At 36.9% G+C, this 19,589-nt stretch overlaps 1 protein-coding gene across 1 annotated transcript in view; it reads right to left on the reverse strand.

The window, feature by feature from the left end:
• Positions 1-1,026: 1,026 nt before the first annotated feature.
• Positions 1,027-19,589, reverse strand: part of LOC129280810 (sodium-coupled monocarboxylate transporter 1-like) — a 45,094-nt gene continuing 26,531 nt past the window's right edge. Inside the window, exons 6-14 of the mRNA XM_064112536.1 lie at positions 15,930-16,070; positions 14,247-14,465; positions 13,753-13,865; positions 13,300-13,367; positions 10,307-10,393; positions 9,295-9,515; positions 8,654-8,754; positions 7,922-8,049; positions 1,027-4,902 (exon numbers count right to left, since the gene is read on the reverse strand). Coding sequence (XP_063968606.1) covers positions 4,768-4,902; positions 7,922-8,049; positions 8,654-8,754; positions 9,295-9,515; positions 10,307-10,393; positions 13,300-13,367; positions 13,753-13,865; positions 14,247-14,465; positions 15,930-16,070 — 1,213 coding nt within the window. The 3' untranslated portion in view covers positions 1,027-4,767. The remainder of the gene's footprint in view (positions 4,903-7,921; positions 8,050-8,653; positions 8,755-9,294; positions 9,516-10,306; positions 10,394-13,299; positions 13,368-13,752; positions 13,866-14,246; positions 14,466-15,929; positions 16,071-19,589) is intronic.

Genomic DNA, 19,589 nt, shown 5'->3' on the forward strand with positions numbered 1-19,589 from the left:
CAACGGGGCCCAGATGTTCAGAGTGATCAATATCGGCATGGGCTGAATCAGATCGTTGCGGATCATTGTTAATTTATTATGAAAACAAAAATCTGAAAATATAAAGATAAATAGTTGACAGAATGCTGTACTTCTCTACATATGCTTATTCAGCGTTTTCTAATGACTCTATGTGTCTTAGAATAATGAATTGCTATCTTAACTTGTACATAAGGCCTACAGTGAACCGTAATTCCAATATTAATTTCAACTTGGTTTGTATTTTTCTTTTGGTAAGATAAATACATGAATAAAAAAAATATTCAAGGTAATTAAAGAGCTGAATGGGAGAAGAATGATGAAGTGATGGGTGAATAAATTCGAGAATGAGAGGAAGAGGAGACAAAGAGGGGGAGGAGAGAGGTGGGAAGGAGAAGATGAAATATGGGTGACACCCTGAGGCTGGGGATTATCGGATAAAATAAAAAGAAAAATGTATTATGATTTTGGAATTAAAGGTAAAAGAAAGTAGTTGCAGCAAACAATTATTTCACGAGAGAGTCTTTTAAATCAATGTTAATTGTCACCATTATTATCATATAATCTAGATCGTGTACATTCATGTATACGTATTTTAGTGAAGTCATGAAATCTTAGCTCGAAACCTATTATTTGTATGATCACTAACACAGAAAAGTATATGTGGGGGCAATGTATTAATATTGCTTGGAAAAAAATGCCCGACATTTGATGGAATTCCGTGCTTATTTTGCTCATTTCTCAGCAATAACACATTTTCTTCCAGCGCCATTTGGCACATATTTTTCTTTTTATTTATAAATACAAACACTTTGGTGGTAATTTTATTTGATTCTGTTCGAATCCATTTTGAGATCGTCACCACAACTGGTATTTTATCTTTAAATGAATATGTTATAGAAAAATATAATAAGAATGATTGAAGATGTTCACAAAGTAAATGATGTACTTCATATGACGTAATATTGATTACACAACAACACAGAGGAGAAAAAACGATCAAATAAATAGAAAATGAAAACACACTCCTTTATTTTTCCTCACCTTCATCATCATTTCATTAAAAGTATTTGTTGCAATTGTCACTACGTTTCAATGCACAATGTCTTAGTTTCAAACAAATGTAAATGTTTCCGTGTAAATCTCACTGCAAGTTCGAAAAGAGAAATTGGATTTCAAAAAATAAGACGTACGACGTCATTACAGTATTTACAAATTCACTTTCTAGTCGTAACACCACCGACTATGAACATCCATTACGATATTTAAAAAAATTGAGATTTTATCAGAAACACGGTTTGAAATACCAGTTAAAATTGATTATAGAGTTCCTCTCCATGTTTATGGAACGACGCGCCAAACTGCTGGTAAACACACCGTGACTAATGACGAAAAAATAATGGTAAAGCGTGACTGTAGACAAATATATATATTAAAGACTAAATTCGGCACCATTAATCATTTGCGTATCACGTTACAATAAAACATGACTTTGTTTTTGTTATCCATCATATTCAGCACTTAGTGTCGTGGATTCACAGTGTTTTCCATTGGTAGGAAATGCACTGCAACGACAGAGAAGTCCCGGATGCCAAGTTGTTATTATTTGTTCATGCTACAGCCTATAGCTACAACCATGCACACAAAAAAAAGGAAATATAGGCCTACCATCAAATTGTGATTTTGCGCATGCTTTAATAGCCCCAAACAGTTTCAAATTCGTTCTTTGGCCCCTCTGTACACTTCGTGAAGTTGTTTCCACGTGTCACCAGCATGATACTTTTGGTTAACATTACGTTTGCCAAGATTCTTAAAATAAATCTTATACAGCGTATGATAGTTATTCGCTTAAAATGAATGAAATTCAGAAATATCTTGAACACATAATAACATGAGGCATTTTGGTTGTATACCCTGTCTAGCAAAATATTTGGCAATGGTAAAGGGCCTGCCACTCCTAAATGAAATAAGCCGGCGTGTGCCGAGATATATACTCTGACAAGCCGATTTATCATTAATTTTTTTTTTACTAGGATAATGCAGCTCTTGTTAACCAATAATTTTCTTGATATCGAAATAGTTCTGGAGGGTGTTTCATGAAAGGGCTTGTCGGACGATTTATCCGACAAGTCATGTTTTATCCGACAGTTACTATAGCAACAGTCCTTTAATAGCCAATCGAACTCAGGAAAAGTTGTCAGGGGCCCGTTGCAAAAAAAATCTTGCGCAACTTGATTTACAGCCAATGAAGCACCCGTATTCGGGACTTGCGCTTGATATTTTGACTTGCGATTAAATGAACGCAACTCTTTCTGCAACAGGCCCCAGATCTGACAACTTGTCAGACAAAAAAGTTGACGAAACGCTCCCCTGGGGTTTGTTTAATAAAGCTTTACAACTGCGGTAAATTTGCCATTGTGATTGGCTGATGAGCCCTGTTACCATGGTAGCTGGCATAATGGCAAAGTTACGATAGTCGTAACTATTTGTGAAACCGGGTCCCAGTGTGACAGCCCCTTTAGATTTAGTGTAAACTACCAAGTGCAACCTACAACACTTATCATGCTTATGTGTAACATTTCATACATGTAAGTTAAAGAAAGAGAAAAAAGGGTTATTCATGTTATCCGGATTACATTTATCAAAACTAGGTATAAGCGATGACGTGACATAGGTATAAACTACACTATTATTAATTATCATTGTACATAATACACCTAAAAATCAAATACAGTATATACAATACCACATGTGCGATATCGACATTTAAGTAAAGTTATTATACATACTGCAATCTATCAACAATCTACTTTAAAAGACAAATTGTTATTAAAGCTAAATGACAGTAGTTGCAGTAAAATACTGATTTCGTGAGAAAGTCTGTAAAACCAAGGTTAAGTATTACTCTATCATCGTGGATCTAGATCTGGTACAGTTACATAAACTGAACTTTGTGAAATCATAATATCTAAGCTAAAAAACGATCACACTGAAGATCGCCAACACAGATAGACACACGTGGGACAGTGTATTATTATTGCTGGAATAAAGACCCGACGGAAGTGACAGAATCCGCGCTTATTTTGCTTATTTCTCAGCAATTACACAATTTCTTCCAGAATCCTTTGGCACATATTTTTATTCATACAAACAGACACTTTGGTGATCATTATATTAAATTCTGTAAAAAGTCATTTTGAGATCGTCCCCACAACTGGAATTTATCTTTAACTGGTTTGTGCAATTTTCAGTACCATCCTGCTCATGGCCATACGGTGGTAGCACACGAAGTATGGTGTGTTAACATTGCAATTTCATGAATTTCTTGCAATATTCTCACGATTCTCATAATTTGATATATTATCCGTTGATAGGCAGAAAAGATACAGTATTTTCTATCAGTCGTGCGAAGCCAATATCAGTAAAAATATACTTCATAATATATCTCTAGACATCCTGATACAAATTAATAAACATACTTCTCAAATCTTTATGAAATATGTCTTGGTGAGGTAGTCTGCTTCGGAGCGATTGTGGCTTGAGCCTTCTACACCTACGCACACATATCACTAATTATGGTCATCGCCATCAACATCGTCGTCGTTATCATCATCATCATCATCATCAGATCATTATCATCATCACCACCACCACCACCGCTTCCCCAGCGCCATCACTATCATGATCGATTTTATCATAATTATCTACATGTAAACGAATCAGTCGGGGGGGGGGGGGGGGTGAGGAGGAGGCGGAGTAGAACCTCCCAGTCTAATAACCTTATCCCGCCAATGCGATCTGATAGCTATTCATTAATAATGGTAAAAACACAAACGGTAAAAACATATAGAGGAACTACTTCGGGTGTTTTTCTTAATGTGGATTTACCCACAGACTTGGAAATTGACATGATACTTTGGCAGTTGGAAAGCAAGCGTCTGACCTCAATTATCGCAATCGCACACTCCGCAATTAAGAAACTGCCATTGTATGACTGCAAAATAAAATCGTATAAAGTCCCACTACAACTCTACAGATATAACACGTCTATTTAAGAGATGTAATTTTATCTTCAAGAATATTTTGCAGTATCTGTAGGCGTACAATAATTAAACAATATCATTACTGTCGGTATAAAGAACAAAACGAAACAATGATGGATCGGAGTTATTATGTACAAATTCATTGGTTAAGCATTCAAACAAAATCTTTCACAACGAAATATATTTTAACTTTCTAAACGGACAGAACAAAGACAATGTGCAAATTATCAAAGAATCGTTGCAGAGCTGGCGCTGCACTTTTCCCTTTTCACACAATCGCGAATATTTACAAGTCGTATCATTTATAAAAAAAATTACAGTCTATTATGATCTAAAATTGTCCATCACTTTAACAGACAGTTTGATAAAAAATGACACTGCGGACATTTGAAACGAAACTATGGCCCCTTTTATTCTGGTATTTAAAACGTAAGAATATTAAAACGTTTTTATATAGAAGGGTACCTGTCACTAATCGAATATTTCCCTTTCTTTCTGCAACCCTGGAAATAAAATAAAATGCTATATGTTGTTCACATCTTTCTAAAACTATATTTTATATAGCGACCCTGATATTGTTTAATGCACGTTGGCATTCTCTGTTCCGATAATCAGTTTGTACGAGCAACCACATACACAGATATTTTCATCTACCATGTCTATTACAATAACATCATACTTTACTAATGAGACGACATGTCAAAGGTTAAAGTTTGGTGTCGTCATCGATAGGGCCTTTACCGTTGGCGGCGGGCTCTTCGTTCTCGAGTTGAACGCCGTTATCAGGTCCCCCTTTGACTGCGGTGTACTTGTGCTCATCGCTCGCCTCTCCTTCAATGTCCTAACAGATAGAGGAAATATAAATAATAATAATAATAATAATGATAAATACGCCTTTTTATAAACATGTGAACAACGAACCTAAGTGCTTTATAGATATATCATTACCATAATTATTAGACCCTGGCATGCCCGCACACAATACATGTACCTTTTCCACTCCCCGGTGAGCATTCCGAGGGTTTCCAATCTCAAATGCTAGGCATATTAAATTGGATACCGCATCCTCCTAGGCCATTTAATATCAGAGTGGATAGTGACAAAATTTTGATGAAGGACTTGCCAATTAAGGACACCAAGCAATGGTGGGATTCGAAAACAATCATGACACTCTGCTTACATAAATTCATTTGTGAAAATAAACGATGAGGCAAATGGGGTCGGTGTGGGGTATGGTGAATTAGGAAAGAAAATTGAGACAACACTGATATAAAGAGAGAAAGAGACTTGGATTGATACAATAAACATGATAAAAAGAGACCAGAGGGTTTCATGAATAAAGCATTTGCCAGACTTTTTATCAGACAAGTAATGTTTTATCCGACAGTAACCATGGTGTGAGTGCCTCTCAGCCGATCATCCTCAAGGAAAGTTGTCAGACCTGACAACTTGTTGGATGAAAATGTTGATGAAACGCTGCCCGGTATACCCCTACTTGCCATAATTCCCATTTACACATAATATGACATATAATCCCGGGGGGGCCACTTACATTGACGAGTGGATACCATGCGCGACCAAAAAAACACGTAAAAAGGATGTCTTTTTCACGATAGGGCACGTTACGTACGTAACGTGATAAGGGTGTCAAAAACACAAAAATAATGAAAAAAGGGTATCTATTTCGCTAGGAAAATTACGTGTTTAGGGTCGAATTTGCGGGGATGATAAAACAAAATTAAAATGTTTTATAAAGGATGTCCTTTTTGCCCCCAACACTTCGTGTTTAGAGTCCGATTTGCGCGAGGTGTAGAAGTTGGGGTCGTACTAAACCAAATAAGGTAAAGCCGACGACCGAAGGACCCGTAACAATAAAAACATTCCTGTACTTGTTTAGGGGTTCATATCAGGGAATATTTGCCAAGAGGATCGTTTTGTTTCCAATACTTGTTAAGGGTAGGGTTTCACACGCCAATACTTGTTAAGGGGTGCATTTTCAGAATATGGAAATTACGTGTTTAGGGTGCTTTTCGAGACCCCATGGTCGCGCATGGGATCCACTAGTGAATGGAAGTGCCCCCCCCCCCCGGGCATAAAATATGCAATGAAGTGTTTTCATTGACTGCATGTTACATGATTTGAGATCTTTTCATCAGTACGTTTTAATTAGAATGTCAAGAGTGATTTTTCCATACAGAAATTACAGCTACATTTGAATGATTCAAATCTAAAGGCCGCAATAACATAGAAAGTTTATTTACCAAAATTCAAAGATTCGCGTGAATGGGAAAATATGCAGTATAATTTTGGCAAGTGAGCTACTCCCTTCCTGGACTAGGCAGGGAAGGGGTGGGAAAGTAGGAGGGTTGAATAAAGGGCGAAGGTCACGACGGATCCATGATATTTAGCTCCGGCGACAATATTGTTCCGATGGAAATCTGCACGTGAAGTCAAACATACAACCCAACCTCCAAAACTAAATAAACCCTAATCCTAATCTTTACATTATTCTGAACCAAAAACTCTTAAAGGGATGGTCCAGGCTGGAGGTATTAATACCTCAATAAATAGAGTAAAATTCACAAAGCTAAATGCTGAAAATTTGATCAAAATCAGATAACAAATAACGAAGTTATTGAATTTTAAAGATGTGCATTATTCCGGTGAAAAAAGTTCTAGGCATGTCTTTATGAATATTCATTAGGTGGGCTGATGATGTCATATCCCCACTTGTTGGGTAATTCATTAATTCCTTGAATGCATGAGCGCTGTAAGGCATCTCGAGCTAAAGCCGGGGTAATAATAATAATAACAACGCGCCTCGGAATATAATATTTCTAGATAGATGGCGCTATATAAATGCCTATTATTATTATTATTATTAACCCTATGCTTTCTGGGATAGTAAGACCGGAGCAAAATTAATCTCGCAGATTCGTTACCAAGTGGGCCATCATTTTGAATACCATAAAGAAGCACTAAAAGCAGAAGACTGTTTTGTTACGGTTTTTTTCCTCCATAGGCCAAGCGCCCGACTGTTTAGTTGTAAACAAATAGCTGCCTTCTCATGTTATTCGATTTTGTATGTGAGACATTTTATTTTATATACCAACGTCATTTGAATCTTATTATGTCATCCGCTATATCACGGATGTTTGGTTATGTTTATTCTGGATGAAAAGGATCAATAAAACATGAATTACCAAAAAAAATAAACATGTCGTGTCTACCAACAAGACAAAATAACATAATTCAACGGAAAGAGTCAGAGGGGTAATCATGTTGGTACCGCATACATTCGTAATTCCGAAGCTTCGTTATTCCGAAGGTTCGTTATTCCGAAGGTTCGTATTTCCGAAGGTTCGTTAGTCCGAAAACGAAATGAGGTTCGTAATTCCGAATGTTCGTTAGTCCGAAAACGAAGTGAGGTTCGTAATTCCGAAGGTTCGTTAATCCGAAAACGAAATGAGGTTCGTAATTCCGAAGGTTCGTTAGTCCGAAAACTAATGATTAACGAACCTTATTTCGTTTTCGGACTAACGAACCTTCGGAACAACGAACCTTATTTCGTTTTCGGATTAACGAACCTTCGGAACAACGAACCTTATATCGTTTTCGGATTGACGAACCTTCGGAACATCGAACCTTATTTCGTTTTCGGATTATCGAACCTTCGGAATAACGAACCTTCGGAATAACGCCACAAGTGTTCGGATTATCGAACCCTTTTACGTTTTCGGATTAACGAACATCGATGTATTATAGGCAATTTACGTGTTTCGGAATTACGAACCGTCGGAATAAAGAACCTTCGGAATTATGAACCTTCGGAATTACGAAGTGTAACCGTTGGGACATACCTCTGGTGGCTGATAATTTTCCATTCCGCATCTGAAGACTCGCTTGATCTTCTCTGGAAGGCAGCAGTACATGGTGTCTACCACGCTACAGTACAATATAGGATCCAAATCCTCTGGTTTGGTTCGACCTACAATCAATGAAATAAAAATTGAATTAAATTTAACTCCCATTTATTTCCCTTTGCAATAAAAGCACAGGACAGCAAGTATTGCAATCTTAAATTTCACAAATGGATAAACAGCAAATACATTATATTAAAGCAATATCACAGGAAAGGCTAACATTAGGATGCAACCAGAATTAAATTGTCATTATGATAGGCCGACCCAGAGAAAACAAACATCGAAATCGGAAATCCATATTTCATTGCTCGAAACAAAAACAGAAATCTTATTTTGTTTTGCCCAATTAATCATGGGCCCGGCAGCCACTGTGCAGCACCAGATCGACGTAGCTCTATCCTTTGCTTGTTGAGCGCGAAACAGGGTAGCAGCAACTCACTATCGTTTACCGTCTTTTGGTCTGACGCGGCCAGGGTTAAAATACCAACCTCCTGGTTGTGACACGGAGGCTCTACAAATTGAGCCAACACACAGTCATAGAATAATAATTTTAAATCGTAATATAAGACAAAAAAATAAACAACAGCAACAACCCCAACAAAAACAGAATACACTGACATATAAGCCAATTTCTAGACCATTCAGCGATGCAAATTTTGTCCAACTTACCTGTAATGAAACTGACGATGAGGGCGACAGTGATTGTCACCAGCCAAGCTACAGCACTGTACCAAGAGTATGAGAGGGCGTAGAGGTCTGCAATGGGAGGTCTGAAAATAAAATGAAATACATCGTCAAAACATTAATCATCCTGATAATACATATTCAACCTGTCATTCTTTTTTTTGGAAATGAAAGTTTTAATCACTATTATTTTTAAGGAAAACAGGTTTATAATTCAATCATTCCAAAATGATTTTTTTTTCCACATAATTTTCACATATCCGTTATTAACGCTATCTTCACCTTTTACTCTCAATTCATTTTAGTATACTGCACGAATGCGGTGTAAGATAAAATATAATCCTACTACTACCCTATGTCCGCGACATTACGCATGTATGTATTCCGTGATGTAATGGACTTTGTGATTACTATAGTGTCATTGTAATAATCCCCTTTAAACGAAACCATCATAAAAAAAATCATATAGTATAAAAAAAATCAACTGGCTAGATATTCAATGAATATTCATGAAATATGATGTTGAAACACAAAACAAATTCCTTTACAAGATATATATAACAAATTTCAACCCCCTCCAAAGGGGGGGGGGGGCACCAATACACTAGTGCACACGCTGTGATTACCTGTACGTATCCTCCATCATGGGCGTGGTCGCATTGAGCATCGTGTACGTCACCATTTCGCTGGTCCCCATCATGTCTGTGGTGTTGTACATGGTAAAGTTATCTACGGGGCAGCCAGCGGTCGATAGTGGTGGCTTGTACACGGGCGGTGGGTAGATCTGGGAACCGATCTTGATCCAGAATGAGAGGAAGAGTCCGCTGAAGAGTCCGGCCAGAGCACCCTGTGTTTGCGGAGGATTGTCCAGAGATTGTTACGTCACAGGAATTGTTTTTATTTGTTTTCTTTTATTCATTTATTCATTTTAAAGAGTACTTCGTAATCTAATAACCAATAGTGCTTCCAGCATTTTATTTGACACACGATAAAAACTTTGTCGTGTAGATAAAATGCCTTTGCTTTATAAGGTTTAAAGTTCCATACTGGGGCCGCGGAACGGTTTTCAAAGTGGGGGCGGAGGCTGACCATGCAAAAAATCACAATGATATGGTCATTTTTACATTTTTGTACAAGGTTTTAGATAAAAATGGGGGGGGGGGGCTGAAGCACCCCAGCCCCCCCCCCCCCCCCCCCCCGCGGCCCCTGCAAGGTGCCTTAGCCAACTCGGCCATATCATCTCCTCACAGAGATAGTGGGTGGGCAGATGAGTTACAACTCCCCTCCCCGTGCTTGAAATGATTAAAAAAAGTTAAGGGGGGGGGGCGGAAGGGAAAATTAAGAATCAATACCAATTTAAAAAAAACAGTGAAAAGACCGGGGTAAGTTGTAGTATTATGAAATACCCCGATAACAAAAACGATCTTGTGCAATGCCCCCCCCCCCCCCCCCCCCGCCGTAATATCAAAATAGCTCGGTGCCGACCAGGCCAAGTATCCTGGGAATACCTTTTGACAGATATCCTTCAAGCATTCAGTAATATTTTATGTACCTTTCCTATTTTTATTAAAACACCTTCATCATCCGGGGCGACCCCCCCCCCCTTCAATGAACCAATCCTAAAACGGGTGTACTTACGATAGAGTTGGTCCAAGGGAAGAACATTCCAGCGCTGAATAAACCCATCAGAGGTCCTCCAATCATACCAAATATACTAAGAGCGGTCTAACGGGATGGATAACAATGGAGAAAGAGTTAATACAACAATAAAAATATTACTCTTTTAATGTAAATCAAATTTCAATTTTAGTTTATTTCACTTCAACTTAACCTAGTTTAAAAACATAGGGAACGATTAAAGTGATTGGTTAACATTGGTTTGACTTTTTAAAAATCTGAGCTAGAAGGTCACACTTGTCACCTGTGTCTGTGATATGTTACAAAAATGAAGCCCAGATTATTTAGTGCTTCAAAAATTGAAATATAAAGTGACCAAAAACACCATCTTAATTTCATCCCATACACTTATGTGTACTATTTAGGCGTCTATAAGACACCTATTTACAAAATCGGGGTTTGCCTTGTAGTTTTAGCTTTTCATTCTCAATAATGGTTGTTTTCAGGGTTTATTAGTTCTAATACATGCACTTGTACACATGTTTCATCTTGGTTTGATAATTTTTTTAATCGGCTGCTCACAAAGTTAAACAATACCTTTAAAAAGATACATGCATTATGATAACCATACAAAATTAATACAAACACTATTATATAATATGACAATACAAAGAGAATATGTACACAGCTATTGTAAACACTAAATAATATGATAATCACATTCATCAATAATGATACCATATGAAGGTAAAAACTTTATGCAAAGTATTCTAGATGAGACATTTTGAATTGATTCAGTTTTTAATTTCAATAAAATTTGAGGAAATGAAAGGATCGACTAAAAAGCAGGTGATTAGTTAAAATGTGAAGTTCCAACGAGTTCATCCCATCTGAAAAAAAAACCACTAGTCTTACGAGGTGTTCATAATAATGAAGTGAGCCATCTTGGGCTGAAAATAAAGTTGGTTGAGTTATGGAAAATGAAAATATTGATGTCGGACTCGATGATTTCGGGCTTGGTGAATGACGATTGTGATGGAATGGACATGGTGGGTGATTTTGGAATGCGCTGAAGGGAAAGAGATGGGTACCTCGCGACAAGTGGTGGAGAACCCGGGCATCTGCATTGCTTGATGGATTATTGAAACGGAATCGAGCTTGTCTTTGACTTCCCAGGACCAAAATCCAATTGAAACCAGTTGGATTTCCAACTGTTTTCAATTAGTTTCAACTGGTTTCAATTGGTTTTTAACTGGAATGTAACAATTTCCAATTGAAACCAATTGGAATCAGTTGGGCAAATGGAAATCCTAACTGGAACCAGATGAGTAACTGGAAATGTCTTCCAACTGGAAATGACTTCTAACTGGAACCAGTTGGGTAACTGGAAATCCTAACTGGAACCAGTTGGGTAGCTGGAAATGACTTCCAACTGGAAATGACTTCTAGCTGGAACCAGTTGGATAACTGGAAATCCTAACTGGAACCAGTTGGGTAACTGGAAATTCTAACTGGATCCAGTTGGGTAACTGGAAATGACTTCCAATTTGTTTCCAATTGGAATTTTTTCCAGTTACCCAACTGGATCCAATTGAAACCAGTTGATTTGGATATTATCTGCCAAGGTGTACAGATTAATGTTTTATGTGATTCATCATCATTTACAATGTATATATTCATTTCTTTTCATTCTCAAGTGCCTCACTTGTTTAAGATAAATGTTTAGAATAGTTAGCAGTAAAAACCATGTTCATAAATATTATATAAATTAATGATTTTAACAGATTAAAATACAATGAGTACACCACTAACTGTTACCAAATTACATCAAATAAAAATACATATATACGAAGCTCCTCCTTATAAATGTATATGTATAAAAGTCTAAATTTTATCAATGCCCTTTACATTGGTATTAATAGACATATAACCATGGTTCTGTGTTGGCATGATCAATAGTTAGTACAAATGCTAATAAATTTGTAACTAATTAAGTTCATTCCAACTGGAAGTTCCAACTGGTTCCAGTTGAAACAAATTGGTTTCAACTGGAACCAATTGCCTCCAATTGGTTTCAACTGGAACCAATTGAAACCAGTTGCCTCCAATTGGATTCAAATAGGGAAATTGGAACAACTGGAACCAACTGAGATGCAGTTGCTTATTGCTGTTTCAACTGGAACCAATTGAAACCAATTGCTAACTGGTTCCAGTTGCCCAATTGGTTTTAACTGGAACCAATTGGCAACTGGTCTCAATTGGAACCATTGGAACATTCAGCCGGAGAAAGTAGTGAGAGGCTCACAGACAATGTCCAGTCTGATGTTAACCATTCTGTACAACAGGACATATCTAAGGGTGACAGTGGGGATCAATTACACTATGAAATCGAAAAGATTGTAGGACGGAAATTTGTTAAGGCTACAGGCAAATGGCTGTATCGAGTTAAATGGCTGACTTTCTCTCCCCGATACAATACTTGGGTCAATTTTGAGGACCTCAATACCACGTGCCAGAAGTATGTGAAGGGAGCAGGTGGTAAGATTCCTATTCTGAAGAGTAGGAGAAGGTAATGTGTATTTAGGTGTTGATTCAGTTCTTGAGCTTATTTTTTTGGTGACATTTTCACCTAAAGAATGGAAATTCTAAGCACTTTTTGTAACTCAAGCAGAATAGGTATATAAGTAGAAAATTGATGCGAGCGCGAAGCGCGAGCGGAAAATTTCGAGATTTAGTCCTATAATATTTACTGAACTCTATTCATGATTTGATTTTGGAAAGCTGAAGGGAAAGAGATTGGTACCTCGCGACACTAGCTTAGGAAAAAGCTCAAAATACAAATGTTTTATTATGTAGTTTCTATTAAACAAAGTTGAATTTGCAGGTACTATGGGTTTATTTTTCACTTTTATTCATATGGAAAAAAATAATTGAAAAGTTGTTGTCAATTTATTCTCATTATCAGTCACAAGTGATGGACTTATTAACCAAAGGAGACAAAAAGAATGACGTACCTGCAAAATGCTGCCCATAACTGATGCCAGAAATGCCATAGCTATGCACAGAATTCCATAAAATGCAGCTGAAATAAAACCGAACACGAAGATTATAATAAAACATGAAAAAAGGGTAAATTTTATTCACAGATATTATGCGACTAAATACACTAAGAAAAAAATTGACAGAATTAAATGTATATACCGGGAATAGAAGACTGAATCTTGACCAGAAACATTGCAAATACAAAGGATTTGAATGTGAGAATTTATTGGATTTTTTATTGGACAGAGACAAGACGGGCCGAGGTTGGGTGCAAAACCTTCTTTCATTCAATTTTGGTGGATCATCTAAAATATGCCATTTAAAATTAATTGAATGATTAGCTAATTCATGACTTTTTCAACTTAAAAAAAAGAGTCTTATCTACAAAATTTGTGACATTTTAAGAATTCTTTATCAATACTTACCAAGCATTTTAGTGATCTTGGTGTATATTTCTTCTGACATATCTGGCCATGTCCTCTTGACAATGTCTTCCCCGGTCACAGCAGCGAGCGAGTTCAGACCAGACGATACAGTACTATGGGCGAAATGAAAGGCAATGGTAAGATGAAAACAAATCATATAGCGCATCACCCTTATTGGTAGCAAAGACGTTTTGATATTAGTGGTAGGTTCTTTGAAAGCGTTAAGGTCTAGATTAGCTCTTGCGTATAGCATGTATAGGGAAAAATAATTTTGCTTTTAATATAAACATAACCTACTAAGAAAATGCCAAAATTTTCCTAGAATAATTGTCCATTAAAACATGAAACCTAAAAAGAAATATCGTACTCCTTCAGATAGACCGATATGACATCTGTCTGCCTTGGGAGGTCTAAACAGCTTTCACTGTATTTGCAAAATTATTAAATTATTTGCATAATAAATAAGCAAAGTACGAGTAGACATGACTTTGTACCTGAGGGCGGCACTGAAAGCAGCGGACACCAAGAGACCGGGTAGCCCTGGGCGGTTCCCAAAGATATCCATGACTAGGTACGGGACAAGCTGGTCAGTCTGACTAACTTTGCCTGACGTGAAGGGGTCACAGTCAGCATAGTAAGCATACATGACGATGCCGGAGAGACAGGCGAAGCAGACGACGAAGAGCATACCGATGATGGCGTAGAGAACAGCCCTAAATAAAATGAAAGTGGACAAGACATTGGTCATTGAGTGAACCTAAATCAGAATTATTAAAATCTTATCATAGGCTATTTACGGGGAGCAGAAGAGCAGGAAGTGGTTCATTCTATTTCTATTTCTTCATAATTAACCGTATATGAAAACGTGTTGGTATGCTGACTAAAATCACCTTCAATTTGGAGTGAAAACTTTTTTTTTTTTTTTTTTTTTTTTTTTGGGGGGGGGGGGGCTTGTAATTTTTTTTCAAACCAGCATCCCCTCTTCAAAAAATCGTTCCCAGGCCCCTGCCCCCTGCACTTGATGATGATGATGATGATGATGATGATGGGTTCTTGTATAGCGCCGGTATCCGCCTCAGCTGGGCGCTCATGGCGCTTGCTCAAAAATAGGAAATATCTCACAAATTTCAATGTCTTTAAACAGAGCTTAGGATCATCATTCAGTTCAAGTACTGTCCTAGTAATGCTACAATTGAGTTATTCTTGCAATAATGTTGGAGTGGGGAACAGAAAAGTCTTCAGGTAAGACTCAAAAGTTGATTGGGTCTCTGCTCTCCTGATAAATTGAGGAAGGCTATTCCACAACTTTGGTCCAGAGATGAAGAAGGCTCTGTCACCCCAAGTTGTGTGGCTGAGAGATTCTGTCAGCAATGATTCAAATTGATTCCGCTGCCCATACACTCTAAAATCGAATCAGTCGAAATTGACTTGTTAATAGGGTCAGCTGGGTGAAACTGTTATTCTAGTCATTTTGACTATATATTTTCTAGTCGTATTTTACTTGTCTTGAACAGAGTTATTTCTGGCTAGAATATAATCATGTCAGAAATGTGACGAGACATATCAGTTGCACCCAGCTGACTACTCGTCTAGTCAAATTGACTGATTTGTTTTAAGAGTGTAAAACAGGGTGTGAAACTACTCTGTAAGTTGACCAATCATAATTTTAACTGCAACTAAAAAAATAAATCCTTGCATTAAAGTTTTTTTTCAATACAGTCATAAATATAAGAGAAATAACATAATGGTATCAAGATAAAACGAAATAATTACAATTCAACAACGCCAATAACAAATGTTCGGAATTTGAACTATCATTAAACCTATTTCTCAAGTGCTTTGTGAAATACCGCTTGTAATATCAAAAAACAATTCATTTTATTTTTCCGGACACACAGGGTCTAGGCTGGGAATCGATGGTGGTCATCACAGCACACAATATCTCGTTTTTGGAGGGGATTTCTTAATATTAATGATAATAATGATGATAATAATAATAATGATAATGATGATGATGATGATAATGATGATGATAATAATAATGATAATAATGATGATAATAATAATAATAATGATAATAACAATGATAATAATAATAATAATCATAATAATGATAATAGTAATAAATTGTATTCCACATTTTCACGTGATATTGAAAGAGGCGGACCCGAACTTACCTCTGAGCAACACGCACATCCCCACAGGTGAGGTATCTCTGAACCTGACTCTGATTAACCCCGTAAACAGCTGTCCATGTGAAGGTACCTCCTACCACCACAGACCAGAATGTGTGACGGATCTTGGGATCGGGGTTGAAGCTATACAAGAATGAAGAGGAGTGAAGTTTAGAGAATTTGGAGGGCTATCTATTTCAATTTTTTATCTAGTTCGCAAAAGAGCACGGACGGTACGTGGAAGCGCCGCACAGTGGGCCAGGAGAGAGCAAAAGTGCGCCAAAACTGGTTTTTGGTCATGAAACTAATTTTGTTTTTTTCATGTTCTAAGCAAGGATAAGAACCTGTAGAATGCCTCCATACAATATTTCTCCATTAAATTGATTATTAGTTGCCCATTTTTATTCAATATTACCGGAAAATGACTCTTTACGGCTACCGCATGTGTAAATGACACGTTTTAGATATTTCACTGTTTTAACAAAATGGATAGCTTAATTTATTTCTTATTCACGGTGCTCATTGATAAATAATTGTTTTAAGTGATCAGAGATTTTCAAGATAAAATAATAATCCCATCAGAGGCAATTTTGGACGAAACCATTTGACAATGGGGGGTTTTAGCAATTTTTTTTTTCATGAGCATTTCTTTTACAAATTGCTGCCGATTGCTGCGCTGTTATTATCATGACGGTCTTTGTTATAGTTCATGCTTTACACTGATACCAAATTTAGCTGCATATACGTGCATTTTCTGGAGATATAACCAATTTTCCAACCACATGTTCGCCGTATTTATCACAAAAATCGTTCCAAGTTAGTGTCCCATTATGCGCTTGCCGAACGTTGCGGGTGACATTACACAAACTCCCCGTCGCGTGCTGGGAGAGAGAGAGAGAGGGGAGGGGGGGGGGGATGTCTGGCTCAAGTGTCTGGCTCTTGTGACTGGTGTCTGCCTTTAAAATATTTTCGTTAAACATACGTTAAGGCAAGCTTTCATTTCCAATTCCACTAACTATATAATAATACATGTAACACAACTTCATTTTGATGCCAAACTGTTCCATCCCGTGTTCCATATCTGACATCCTGAGAAGATTCATTCTTAAGGTAAGATTCCCGGGTAAGATTATATATTAGTTTTGTTGTTCATAAACAAAGTAGGGACTACTGTATATCAATATAACACACATGACTAGGGATGTGATATGTCTCACGCAGTTTTCTGACAAAATATGAAAATGTGTATAGGACAGAGATGGGATATACGTGGGCTCTATTACATGTATAAGTTGCATTATCATTAATACTAAATAGGTTCATTATTGCGGAATGAAATAATCGCTAGAGGGTATTCATTTGTCTCGCAATCATTATTATTATTAGTATTTATCCCCCCAAAAGGGTTTGTAACTTCACATACACGTATGAATTCGTTTATCTATTGGCTCATTCTAAATTTGCTATAATTGTTACTATCGATCAAGAAGGAAGTGTATATTATCATTTCAAGGATAGTTTGGTTTATGACTCTCATTGACTTTATACGTATTCCACAGACTAATGGTAACAGGTGACATTGTGATTAGTAGCAAGTTTTTAAGAGTACAACAATCACAGCCTCTTCCCCTGATGTTCAAAGTATGCTAAAAGATCCTCTCACCAAAGACATAATAGTTGGTGAGATAGAAGAGAGAGAGACTCTGATTCGGAATAACTTTGTATACGCCGTTCTTGGTGAAATAGATAGGCCTTGTAGGGCCTTGTACTGATTAACCTGCAGAGGACCCGGCCTCTATTATTTATCACTGGAATCATTATTTTAAAGATTTCACTGTCCACTTCTGGTATCAATCCATTTTAATTCATGTAGGTGTGGTTAATCATTGTACCCAGGGAATGAAAATACTTTTGTTTTTACAATTTCACTTTGGATTTTACAATTCCGGATTCATGGTAGGGCGCCCTCTTTAAGCGATACTCAAGTCACCAATTGAATTATTGTACCCCGAGCACAGACTTTTCTTGTTTGTTTGCCTGTTTGTGTGTTTGCTGTTTGCTAATATGCTAAATTATTGCTGAAATTTCTCTAAAACTAGTTTATGAAAATTTGAAACTTATTGTAGAATTAGAAATATGTAATTTCTTCTCAAATGTTAACAGCCAATCAGAAAACAGTATTTTAACGACGTCATCAATATTTGAAAATACTTTTATTGAATTCTACCAAATTTAATCGTACAAATGTGTGAATAATGGGTTTTGGCGCACTTTGGGTTCATTCTGGCCCACTGTGCGCCGTGGTGTAGCGGTTCTGACTCTCGCCTTGTAATCAGAGGGACGTGTGTTCGAATCCCACCATGGCCTAGCGTCCTTTGGCAAGGCGTCAATCCACACTTTGCCACTCTCACCCAGGTGCTAATTGGGTACCGGTAGGAAACAACCGTCATTGTGGTTGGTTTAGCAAGTGTGCGCCTAACAGGCAGCTTGAAATGCTATGAATCCAGTGATCGGGTAATAATAATTGTGAAGCGCTTTGAACAGTCGTAGATTGATAAAGCGCTATATAAATGCCAATTATTATTAATTATTATTACATAACCTGTTTATAGTCCATTGATCGACCGATTGATTGATTATCGGACAAAATTTATGAATTGTTTGCTTACTTAAACATATTCTAATATCAATAGACGCGGACTGATTGATCAATATTGATCAAATGATTGATTGATCGGTTGAATGGTTGATCGAATGTTTGATTGACTAATTGAATTGAATGTTTGATTGAATGTTTGATTGACTGATTGATTATGGTTGATAGATTTGTTGATTGATTGGTTGATTGAAGGATTCTTCACTGATTGACTGATTGATTGGTTGATTGATTTATTGGTTGATCGATTGATTGATTGATTGGCCGGTTGATTGATTTATTGATTGATTTATTTTTTGTTTTGTAGTGATCTTTATTATTCATTCAAATAAATTTCATACATACATAATCAAGAAAATATAGAACAAAATGATAATTGCAGCAGTGCAATACACAGATTAAATAACAGTGTAATAAACATAGCAGGCAAATTGTATCAGAAAAGAGACATAATCTGAACTCATGCAAAAATAACATTTCAACAACTTATGTATGCAGCTATAAAGCAAATAATAAAACAAAGACGTAACATCTACGCAAATTTAAAGAATGAATGTATATGAGCATTATCCCGTCCCATGAGCCCCCCCCCCCCCCTATCAGACCCCAAAGCTGAACAAACTAACACACCAACAACAAGAAACGGGAGAAATAGACAGAAAAAAAAACACCATACACATAACGGAGAGAGAGAGAAAAAAAAAATGCACGGGCAGACGAGGGGCACCCCTCCCTTTCCCATCCTTTTTATTTTGTTTAATGTTTATAAAACCTTTAAATATTCCCATTTCTAATAGTGTCGCGTTAACGTATTAAGCTCTAATGCAATTTTCTTTTCTTCTTCTTTGCTAATAAGTAACTTTTCCTTTATCTCTTCAGGAGTTGGTGGTTTACCCTTCCCTCTCCCTTGATATATTATTAAATATTTGATTAGCAAAATGATATGATTAAGTAATTGTATGTTTTCGGTTGTTTCCTCGAGACCAATATGGATTTCCATCCAGCTT

The sequence above is a fragment of the Lytechinus pictus genome, chromosome 17 (genome assembly GCF_037042905.1).
Source record: "Lytechinus pictus isolate F3 Inbred chromosome 17, Lp3.0, whole genome shotgun sequence".
In the NCBI taxonomy this organism is placed as follows: Eukaryota; Metazoa; Echinodermata; class Echinoidea; order Temnopleuroida; family Toxopneustidae; genus Lytechinus; species Lytechinus pictus.